The sequence below is a fragment of the Lepidothrix coronata genome, unplaced genomic scaffold, assembly GCF_001604755.1.
Source record: "Lepidothrix coronata isolate B3197 unplaced genomic scaffold, Lepidothrix_coronata-1.0 Scaffold91, whole genome shotgun sequence".
Classification (NCBI taxonomy): Eukaryota; Metazoa; Chordata; class Aves; order Passeriformes; family Pipridae; genus Lepidothrix; species Lepidothrix coronata.
This window is the reverse complement of record NW_016690271.1, coordinates 2,370,022-2,381,009: the sequence shown is the minus strand read 5'-3', so window position 1 is coordinate 2,381,009 and position 10,988 is coordinate 2,370,022. Positions and strand designations below refer to the sequence as shown.

General features: G+C 46.6%; 2 protein-coding genes across 6 annotated transcripts in view; one reads left to right on the top strand and one right to left on the bottom strand.

Annotated features, from left to right (window-relative positions):
- Positions 1 to 3,090: 3,090 nt before the first annotated feature.
- On the bottom strand, positions 3,091 to 10,963 carry PIGW (phosphatidylinositol glycan anchor biosynthesis class W). Of its 4 annotated transcripts, XM_017821676.1 has the most exons (4): positions 10,847 to 10,963; positions 6,524 to 6,668; positions 4,854 to 5,074; positions 3,091 to 4,637 (listed from the first exon to the last, which is right to left on the bottom strand). In XM_017821676.1, exons 3-4 carry the CDS (start codon positions 4,873 to 4,875, stop codon positions 3,103 to 3,105), a joined length of 1,557 nt encoding a protein of 518 aa, XP_017677165.1. In that variant the 5' UTR covers positions 4,876 to 5,074; positions 6,524 to 6,668; positions 10,847 to 10,963; the 3' UTR covers positions 3,091 to 3,102. The 4 variants fall into 4 exon arrangements, with proteins under 4 accessions (XP_017677165.1, XP_017677167.1, XP_017677166.1 ...); XM_017821678.1 differs by lacking the exon at positions 4,854 to 5,074; XM_017821677.1 differs by lacking the exons at positions 6,524 to 6,668; positions 10,847 to 10,963 and adding an exon at positions 5,605 to 5,655.
- Positions 5,808 to 10,988, top strand: part of MYO19 (myosin XIX) — a 17,773-nt gene continuing 12,592 nt past the window's right edge. The window contains exons 1-9 of one of the 2 annotated variants that reach the window (XM_017821673.1): positions 5,808 to 5,840; positions 6,976 to 7,065; positions 7,700 to 7,844; positions 8,541 to 8,689; positions 8,923 to 9,036; positions 9,789 to 9,921; positions 10,123 to 10,192; positions 10,551 to 10,653; positions 10,865 to 10,961. In XM_017821673.1, coding sequence (XP_017677162.1) covers positions 7,054 to 7,065; positions 7,700 to 7,844; positions 8,541 to 8,689; positions 8,923 to 9,036; positions 9,789 to 9,921; positions 10,123 to 10,192; positions 10,551 to 10,653; positions 10,865 to 10,961 — 823 coding nt within the window. In that variant the 5' untranslated portion in view covers positions 5,808 to 5,840; positions 6,976 to 7,053. Of the gene's footprint in view, positions 5,841 to 6,057; positions 6,199 to 6,975; positions 7,066 to 7,699; positions 7,845 to 8,540; positions 8,690 to 8,922; positions 9,037 to 9,788; positions 9,922 to 10,122; positions 10,193 to 10,550; positions 10,654 to 10,864; positions 10,962 to 10,988 lie in introns of those variants that run through there. The other variant, XM_017821674.1, reaches the window with a different exon arrangement.

The following is a 10,988-nucleotide window of genomic DNA, read 5'->3' as shown; positions in this document are numbered from 1 at the left end:
CACCATCGCATTTCATACAGTTTTTATCCATGGATTTTTAATTTTTTTTTTCGTTGCTGGAACACGCAGCTTGTTTGTTGTCTGCAACACAGTGGAAAGGCAGCCAGCCCCTTCCTGCCTTCATTTGCATGCCCCTCTTTGCCTGGAAGAAATACCTGTTCTCGAGGACACCGTGGCTTTGAAATAGGATACTGCCTGCAATCTTTATTGTAACATCTGACTTCAAAAGAGACAGTGCTGGGTTGAAAGGGAAGGCATGCTAAGGAGCTGATCCTTAAAAATAATGAGATCTGTTAAGAAGTTACTAATGTTTAACAAAAGGGTAAGGATAAATGTAATCAGCTCTGCCCTCTCATCATATTTTTTCCATCTTGCAGCCCTACAAAAAGGTAATTTGGTGAAATTATGGCAGCAAAGGCAAAACACACTCTTTTTCCCCAGTCCTCTGATTTACTGTTATTGAAGTCGGTGGCACACTATGGTTGAACCATTTCAGTGTTCACAGTAGAAATATCTTAAATTTTTACTAATTATGTAACAACTAAATAAAAGTTTCTGATTTTTTTTAATATATCTTTGATCTGTAAGGGGTTGCTTGTCAAAACACAGCCCGGAGTGAAGTGAAATGCAGTGTTGCAGCACCCAGCTGACAGCTCTGGGGTGTGTGTGGAGAAAGTGCCTGCAGACTGTTCACTGCTCACATCTTTTCAGCCCCATTGCAGTGCTGTTTGCTCCCACAGACCCCGGGATCAAAGAATGCCCCCTTGCATCTCTGGGCTCTTTGAGGGGCCTGGGTAATTATCTGTATTCATGGCCTGAATATTCAGCATTAATAACCACACTTCAGGGCAGAGCTCGCTGCATTTGTTATTGACAATAAGCAATGAGAATTAATTGTCCCTCATTAATTCAGTGGTGAACAACTTGCAGAATCACAGAATTATTCAGGTTGGAAAAGACCTCCAGGACCATCGAGTCCAGCCTGTGACCAATCCCCACCTTGTCACCCAGCCCAGAGCACTGAGTTGTTCCTTGGACACCTCCAGGGCTGGGGACTCCACCACCTCCTTGGGCAGCCCCTCCCAATGCCTGGAGACCCCTTCCATGAAGAAATTCCTCCTGATGTCCAACCTGACCCTCCCCTGGCACAACCAGATGCCCTTGGTTTGCTGGCTGTGCTGCAAACCTGCCTGTGTGGAGCTCCCAGGGCTCTGCCCAGACCTCCCACGGCATTTCTGCTTCACCCAGTGCACTTGGCACCTGGGCAGCTTGTGCTTGTCCAGACACAGCTCTGCCTGTCACAACCCAGTTCATGCCTTGGTTCTGAATCACACCCATAGGCTTGTGCTCACAGGCAGAACTCACTGCAGGGCCTGGGCTTGAAATATTTCAAAAATTAATATCCATGAGTAATTTTGCATAAATGAGCAGTGCCATTCAGTTCATGAGGGAGGCCTTTCTTCCCTAGGCAAGGCTAGAAAGTGCTTTAAAATAAATACATCCACCAATTACCAGAAAACTGCTGTAAACACACAACTGTTTCTAAGACATTGTTGCCAATTATTGCATTTGTCCCCAGGATAAACCAGGCTGGATCTCTTTAATTCTGAAGACTACTTGGATTTCACTTGGAAGCAAACAAGCAGGAAACTCAGCATGGCCACAGCTTTTAATCCTCAGACTTCACCCTTCTGTTGGCCAGGGGCTAAGAGAACCTCACAAGTTTAGGAATCTTCCACAGCATGGCTGCCTCAAGGAATCTGATTTAGAGGCTCAATCTCCAAAGGTTTTATGATTCATCACAATTGATAGAGAGGAGAAATATGAAATATGGCCCCTGTGCACTGCTGTAACTGGACTGACATCAGCCATCTATCATCAACTACCATTTGTATTCTAAAGTATTTATATCCCATTATTGAATTCCTCATGCTCTTTAAATATATTTCTCTTCTCGGCAACCTTATGAGATCAGGAAGAACTGTCACAAAGAGGGGGTTCTGCTCTGGCCTTGCAGGAAGACTGAGAGAGAGAACCTGAGCACATCCCTCGTCAAGGCCCTGCCACTGCATCGCCTTTCTTTCCACCTGCACCCTGTTTGTTTGCTAATAAAAATTAATACCAAATATTCCCCCTGGAAGACATCTCTGCTGTCAAAATACAGTACTCAGTGAGCTGCTGTTTCAAGTCATTTTACAGACAAGCAGGTGGGCCCTGAGTACTTTGAAAGCTGAAGTCCCTGTTTTACAGAGTTCCTAAAGATGAGCTGTCACAACGTGCTGGTCCTGCAGGTTGGGGGTGAATGAGTTTGGGAACTTTGTATTTTCTTATAAAAGGCTGTGCTGCTCTTATTATTTGCACCACAACCTCCAACAACTGCTTTATGAATTCATGTGCAGTAGAGTTTATCCTTCAGAGCATCACACTTTATCCAGGGTCTTCATTTGTATTCATCAGTGAGGATGGAAATAAAATTTAGCTTTAATTCAAAGGCTAATTTAGATTTCGGTATGTGATTAACATTCCACATACAATTACTACCATCAAAGTCAAGCATATGCATAAATCTTTGCAGGACTGGGGCCAAAAATATTTTTAAGTATCCACTTATTCAATATATTTTGAAAAAAGAATTATTCTTATCTATTATTTATTCAAGGGCCTTAACTACGTAAATCTTGACACAGCTAAGCCTCTCTCTATATATAATTACTCATTTTCTTCCTTTTCATCTGGCTTCTCCTCCATACATCGCTACCTAATTCCACCAGCCCTTAGGTATGAGCACAGTTCACTAACTGTAAATACAATTCACTCCTAGGAGCAGCAGGAATATTCAGCAATCTCAAAAACTAAGTTTTCAGGAAAGCGTGTAACAACTTCCAACAGGTAACAGCACTGACTGTATAATCTGGTAACGAGGACCAATAAAAAATAATCAATACTAAATGATAAAGATCTATACTAAATTATAAATTATTGCAATACAGGAAAAGGGAGGAAAAATACTAATTTTTGTAATACACACAGGAAAAATACTAATTTTTCCATAGACCACCATTCAACTACAGCGAAGTCCAACTAGTCCACTCAGAGTGGAAATCACCAAAACTTTAATACTATATTTTTGGCGTGCAATATAGACATAATTGAACAGTTAACAAACATATACAAGTGCAATATGCAAAGTGCAAAGGCAGCCTTGCTGTGGATTGTATCTACCAGGATATTCACAGCACCGGTCATGACATTTGCCAGCAAGAAAAACAGCAGCTGGTTTTTGTTAATAGCACTGATCAGGCAGGGGTGTGGCAGCTCGTCCTCCCTTCCCACCGGCGCGGCCGCTGTTCCGAGCTTTTTGTTGGAATTAGGGGGCTTCGCAACGCCCCAGCTGCAGGGCACGCTGGAGCCCTTCACCAGCAGCTTTGTGAGCACCAAGGTGAGATCAGTGGCTACAAAGAAGATAAATAACATCAGGGAGTGGGCGACGACCCAGAGGCAGAAGGAGAGGTTGGCCATCCGGCGGGACACGGGGTCCGCGCGCGCCTGGGACACGTGGAGGGACACGAACAGCACCACGACTGCCAGGGCCAGGACCCGCAGTGCCCCGAGCCAGCCCTTCACTGAGCTCCTGCACTGCAGCAGCCACAGCCCCACCTGGACACTCGCCAGGTAAGTGGCCAGATACCCAACGAGAGAGAGCAGCCCCTCCCTGTTGGCATCCAGAAATCCAGCCCTGCTGTCCCTGCCGCTGCTCCCGTGCAGGAGAAACGTCTTCAGAGAGGTAGTGTTGAGAATGAGCTGATAAAGTGCAGCCAGAGTTAGAGCCACGATCCAAGACTTATTTTTAGGAAATATGGCTAAAAGCAGAGATGCTGCAAGTCTCACGGAAGCCAAGGTAAAGAAGAAATTCCAGTGCACTCCGTACTCCGACGTGTGTTCGTGGTAATCTATGGATTTAACGCTCAGCAGTCGCCCCACGCCGAGGGAAACCAAGGGCCAAACAGAAAAGAGCTGCCTGGCCAGGTTGGAAAACTTGGGTTGTGTCACATGAGACTTCTGTCGAACCTCAGGACAGACGAGAGCGTTGCCAAAGATGAAAGCTCCGACCCCCAGATCCATAACTCCCGTGCCGTAGGTCTCGGCTTTGGCGTATCGCCTGGGATACTGCGGGAAGTCCACGGCCAAAATGCTGATGGTTGTCAGCACGTTGACATAGACACGGAACACGGTTATTGCTGGAATGTATTCGGGATCCAAGTACGTCTGCTGGAACTCTTTTACAATTTGCCCAAAGGGCACTCTGGTCTCCTGTTTTCTCTGGCTGCATATTTTGGAAAATATTCCGGCGCAGAAGGCGGCGAGGATAACTGGCACGAGAAAGAGGACTGGAGACAAGACCGTGCAGGAGAAGAGCAGAGGAGATACCAGCACCAGGAAGTCCAGCAGCAGGCTGTATTTCCTTGAACTTACAGGTTTTCCATAGTGCAGGTGGTACAGAATCAGGAGGAGCCCTCTGCAGAGCAGGCACAGGGGAGGCAGGGACAAGCCCACGGAAATTTCCAGCAAACTAGTTCCGTTCAGGTTGCTGATAAAGGCCTCCTTCAGCTGTTTTTGGGACATTCTTCTTTCTTCCTCTGAAAGCACAAATGTGACCTTGAGTTAGTTTTGTAGCACAGTGTAGCAACTGAGGCACGGACACCCTCGCTGGTCAGCAAGAGAATCCTTTATTATTTATTTCAAGCCTCTATTCATAGAGGAACTAGTTTCATTTCTGGTTTGTGAGCTAAGCATCTTCAACCTATCAACAAGCAATACTTGGCCCTATAAATTTACAGTGTGCATACTTCTACCTACTAACAAACTAGTGTTCATCTTTACACTTATTCAGCTTTCTTCTTTTCTTCAATTGTCTTGTTCTGGGTCATGCAACTTTTGGCTCCATTCACCTTGTAGACACTTCCTCCCACCTTCTGCCACATTCTCTTCCATTCTGGTAATGTCCTTTGCTTTGGTAACCCTTTAAGTTCTGCTCTGGTCCACGATCATTCACAGAACAGGGATGTCAGAACTCCTTAAAAAGGAACCTTATGTACCAGTTCATTAAAACACCATTGATTTCAGGAGTTATTGAGTTACTTTTCAATTTAAAGAACACAGAGCAGCGGCCCCCGAGCTGGAAACAGTGGCCTGGGAAGCTGAGCAGAGTTACAGGCACATGGAAGACTTGGACAAGCTCCAGCATTACCCATCCTGCTGCGCTCCAAGATTCTTCATATATTTGTGCTTAAGGTCTCTAAATACCACATACTCCACTGAATATTCCCATTGCGAATAATCTTACTGCATGTCCCGCTCCGCAGAACACACTCTGCCATCTTCTGTATAGTGTAAATGAAACAGTTATGTAAAAACGCGACCTTAAGGAACTTTGCGATGCCAGGTCAGCAACAAACCCGGCGGCTCAAATCCCCCCCGGCACCTCTTTGAGGCAGCCCCAGCCCAGCCCGGCTCCTCCACCTCCGGGAGAACACCCGTGAAACGTCCACAGCGTTAATAAACAGCTCAAAGCCAGCGGGTTTTGTCTCCCCCGCGGGATCTTACCGGGAGCGGGGACAGCGCGGGGGGCGGTGGCACAGACCGCCGGGGCCGGGGCCGGGCCGTGCGTGTGTCCCGCATCGCCCCGGCCCGCAGGTAAAGCCCGGCCGCGCTCGCCGCCCGCACTTTCGCCAGCGGAGCCGCTTCCGCAGCTCCCGAATCCCCGCCCGAGTCCCCGCCCGAGCCTCCGCCTCCTCCGCCCGCCGCTGCCCCGCTCCCGCCCGGCCCCGCTCCCGCCCGCGGTAAGTCCCGCACCGGCCCCTTCCGTCCCACCCCGCCCGTCCCGTCCCATCCTATCCCTCCCATCCCGTCCCGTGCCTCCCGCCGCCCCGGGATCGCCGCCCCGGGATCGCCCGCCCGCTCCAACCCCGGCCCCGCTCCCGCCCCGGGCCCGGCGGCAGCGACCTTGGGCTCCCGACACCCGCAGGGAGCGGCCGGGAGGGATCCCGCGTCCCCCGGGATCCCGCACAGACACAAAGGCCGCTCCCGGGGAACCGGCATGGGCCGGGGGGATTTGGGCTGGGGGTCACGGGGTGCCCTGAGCTCTGCGAGCATCAGCTCAGGGGTCGAACGTGGCGCTAAGTGGTGTTTTCATGCCAGGTAAGAATGGAATAAGGAAAGGAATAGGAATAGGAATAGAGAATAAAATAGAATAGAATAGATAAATAGAATTATAACATAATATTATATATTAGAATAGAATTAAAATAGAATATCGTATAGTAGAATTGGAATAGAATATAATTAAAAATAGACTATAATATAATAGAATTGGAATAGAATTAAAATTACAATAGAATTTGAAATAGAATTAGAAATAGAGTGGAAGTAATGGCAGTTTCGGCTGCTGGAAGGACAGAATTCTTCCTGGCTCTGTGACTGGAATCTCTGCGTTTACCACAGAAATCCAAAGGGCTTGACTCACCTTGGGTTGGCTCCACAGTTTTCCAGAGGAAGCAGGAAGGGGACAGCAGCCTATCTCGTTTCTGCTGCAGCACAAACTTCTCTGAGTCACAGCCTTTCCAAAAGCACTGGCGGCTCCTCCGATGCCGTCAGACCACAAATCTTTCCTATTCGGCCAAACAGAAGGAATTTAACAAAAGGTTGCAGTTTCTTGCCCAGAAACCTTGCTTTATTAATTCAAGAGAAACAAAGTGTTTTATTCCTGATGTAAGGAAAGGTTCATTATTGTCTCCAAATCAGCTTTATTTGCAGGGGCAGCAGAACATGTGACCGTCACTGATAGTCTGGGTAGGCTTCCAGTGTTGCCTGGTCCCACTGGGATCAGTAATTCTGTCTGAAGCCTTTGGGCTTTGCCTCTGGAGATTGACATGTCCAGAGTTATCTGGTTCTAAATGCCTTTTTGTCTTATTTAAGGATCCTTCAGTCTGATTTGAATGAAGTACCCTAAAGTAAGGCTCCTCTCCAGCGTTCCCATCCACAGGCCTGGACAAGATGCCAAAGCAGGTAAAGAGAAAACCAGGAACTGTGTGTGCTAATTAAATTTTACTGCCAGGAAAGAATTCTTGGCTTATTTCCATGCAGTCAAGATTAGGTAACTACTAATAAATATTCAGCCCTACTTCATGAATTGACTGGACCTATTTACTGTGGGTTTGAGCTGTGCTACCAACAGCAGGCAGGGATCTTTGTTGTGCCCTTGGCTTTAACAGGGCAGGTGCCTGTTAAGCACATCCTTAAGGGTATTTATTCCCTTCTTCATTTTCTTATCTAACCTCTCCTTTCCCTGTAAGTGACAAACAGGACCTGGAATCTCTCTTAGTTTTCCATTATGTTTGTACAATAAGTGTGTCCTTCCAGCCAATATTGTCAAGGGCACGGGAGCCCAGAGGGAAAGATTTGAACATTTTTGGTGATTCAAAGGGGACAAATCTGCAGCTAATGCAGGCCAGCTCTTCCACCATTTCTCTCCCCTGGCTGTGGTGTGTGTACCCTGAAAATGAAAGCCTCTGCTGGGAAAACTGCAGTTGTGTTGGTCCACAGTTGGACATGGGAGCAGTAGAAGAGCTGGAATAGTGGATGAGGTGAAAGTCCAGCTGGATTCAGCCTTTGACTGGTGCTGATCTGACACCCCCTCTAGGAAAACGGCCAAAAAGGAGACTCTGTCATCCAGAATGACCTCAGTGAATCATTTGAAGAAGAAGTTAGAGCCTTCCTCAGTGATGAAGAGAAACTGCACCTTTTTGATGACCTCACCAAAGTTAATCCAGTGACAACCACGACAGGTAGGAGCAGCCAGGGGAGGATCTCCTGAGGAATCACTTTCCCTGGCTACTGATCTGGGGTAGTTCCTGCTCTCATTGCATTAATAGGGCCATGAACACAGTAGTTAAAGATTCAAAGCCTATTAAAGCCTGTTCTGAGCCTTTCAAAGTCACACTTAGCATGCTCTGCATGCAGAGCTCACATGGGTGGTGTTGGTTCAGGCAGCCAGGTGTGAGTTAACACTGTTGCAGGACCCCTGCAGGACCTTGGCACTGCAGTTTGGTGTTACTGAACACATCAGAAAACGAGCTCTAACTTAGATTCCAAATATAGCCATGATATTGGTCTTAAAAAGTAAATTCCTCCCTCAGGTTTTAAAGATGATGCTGTTAGAAGCAGCTAAGGCCTGTTCCTAGCAGAGATGGGGAGTTCTTGCCTGTGTGTTCTGCAAGGGAATAGATTTGCCCTCTAGGACTGTGTGAAAAAAGAAAAAAAACAGGATTTATTGAATGGAATAGCAGATCCCTTAAAATTTTTACAAACAAGGACAACTCTTGAAGACATTGTTGTGTACATTAGACCCATATCTCTCTCTTGGTCACCTCATTCTCTAATAAACCTAATAGGTAACATACCTGAAGGATTTTTGTTCCAAACAGGCTCAGGATGAATCAAATACACTTGCAAAAGGTGCTAACAGAAGGTGTGTTTTTCAGTTCTGAGATGTCTTCAAGCAAGATACAGAGTCAACTTGTTTTACACCAATGCTGGCTGCAGCCTCGTGGCTTTAAATCCATTCCAGCCTTTCTCCTGCCTCTATTCCCCTGAGCTTATGAGAGAGTACCATGTGGCACTTCGACCTCAGGTAATGCCTGTATCTGAAATAACTGTCCTTCTGCAGAACCCAGATGTCAGGCTCCTCAAAATCTGTGTGAGCAAAACACTCCTAAAAGCTAAAACCCATTTCTAGTGAAATATCAGTTCTGTGAAAAGAGCAGCACTGTTTTCAGGTAAATGTGAGATGACCTTTGCTATCCATTGCTGTTGAACTGTGTAATTACCGTTCTCTTAAATCTGAATATTCTCTTTCACTGCCAGGATTTAAAACCTCACATCTTTGCAGTGGCTGAGCAAACCTACAGAAACGTCCAAAACCAGATGGACCCTGTGAACCAGTCTATCATTGTGAGTGGGGAAAGTGGTGCTGGGAAGGTAAGAAAATTTCTTTTTTTATGACATTGCTCTTAAGTTTTGAGATCTGCCAGTGATTTGTAGTGCAGAGTGTTGCACTGAAGGAGCAGAGATGAATTAAAACCCCCTCTGATGGAGCACGTAGCCAGTCTGCTCCAGTGTGACTCTCTTGAAATATGTGTGAAGCATTAAGTGATTGCTGCAGTTAAACACACTCTGCTTAATATAGCTGCTCTTCAGGTGACATCTGTCATTTCTGGGAGGGCTGGGTTTGAATCATTCAACAGGAACTGCACCTGAGTTGATGCCCCAGCCTGGTCTGTCTGGGAGCTCATGTAGGTGTCAGCAAACCCTGTGTAGAGACTTAGATGGAGCAGAGAGTTCAGAGCCTGCCCTGGGCCCTTCCCTGCTCAGGACAATATTGAGGGTATTTTTAAGCCTGAGAACAAACTGATTTGCTGGGTGTTAATGACTCAAAATCCGTTTATATTCCCTTCATCTTAAGACACTGGCTGTTAATTCTGGCTGAGCTTCCAGATGGTGACATCTCAATGAAACTGCCATTCAGCAAAGCACTCCCACTCCAACAGCGTTTCAATGTGTCTGTGGCACAGAGTTTCCACTGAACCAGAGCTACCAGCCTGACACAGTTCCTCTCTTTAGCCTCCCCACCAGCTGCACACTGTGTCTCCAGCAGCCAGCACTGCTCACTCACTGACACAGCTGATAACATGGGAAAAACAAGGCCCTATTGTCAAGCCTCTCTCTTGCAGACCTGGACCTCTCGCTGCCTTATGAAGTTCTATGCCTCTGTTGCTGCTTCAGTTATCTCCCCAAAAGGCAATGAAACTGTGGAAAGGATAGAGAGGAGAGTGTTGGACTCCAACCCTGTCATGGAAGCATTTGGTAAATGAGGCTTTTTTAACAGCAAAAAGCAGTAACGGCCACTGTGGGAATTTTCTTTGTTAGCACACAAATCCAAGCTATGTCTTGGTCCCCTCCTTAAAAGTAAACTCTCAAAATACAGGATCAAATCACCCTCACTATCTCTATGTCCTGCATGGGAGAGTAGAACCACTGATTATTGTGTCCCTGGCAATTCCACAGGCAACGCGTGTACCCTGCGGAATAACAACAGCAGCCGCTTTGGGAAGTACATCCAGCTCCAGCTAGACAGGTAACAGTCACTCTGCAAACCCCCTGTTGTCTTGTTCCTTTAAACCTTCACAAGCCTGTTGCTGAAGTCTGCCACAGAATATTTGATCTGCCTTTAGAGCGTATTTTGGTTTTGCTGGCAGCTCACAGTGTTGTTATTTCCCTTCTTGTTTCTGCAAGCTCTCACCCTGATCTCTCAAACAGAGCAGTGGAAGAAGAGAGATGCAGTTAAGAACTCTGAATGAAATACGAAATTAGGCTTGCACAAAACTGAAGGTGAACTGCAAAGCATTCACAGTCAGTTGGTGTCACAAAACACAGCACCTGTTGGATTCTGTGAAGAGGTTTTGTTGAAATCTTTGCTCTTTCCCCCCCTCTAGATTCCACCATCTGAGTAGTGCTTCCATTCAGACTTTCCTTTTGGAGAAGACCAGAGTTGCCTATCAGGCCCCCAATGAAAGAAACTTTCACATTTTTTATCAGGTTTGCCTTCAGTTAATTTTGCTGCGTATTTCTGACAAACAGTGGGATGAAATCACCAGATTTAGCACAGTTGCAACTTTCAATAATTAACAGTTTCCCTGTCTGCCAGGCTTCCAAATTAAATCACCCTCCCAGTATGTTATTCTTCCTTGTCTGTGAGCTGTAAATACCAAAGGCACAATTCAATCTTTACCTTGTTTTCTGCCTCCAGATCACAAAAGGTGCTACTGCAGAGGAGAGGCTGGAGTGGAACCTTCCAGAAGGGGCTGAGTACCGCTGGCTGCCAAATCCTGAAAGAAACTTGGATGGTAAAGATGAGTTTCACTGTCCATTAA

What these genes read in the sequence shown, in the direction of transcription:
- PIGW (XM_017821676.1), bottom strand. Translation starts at nt 4,875, where the DNA reads ATGAACACTAGTTTGTTAGTAG. An exon ending in GAACACTAGTTTGTTAGTAG is followed by an intron (nt 4,638 to 4,853) that starts GTAGAAGTATGC and finishes TTGTGCTTTCAG; the next exon opens with AGGAAGAAAGAAGAATGTCC.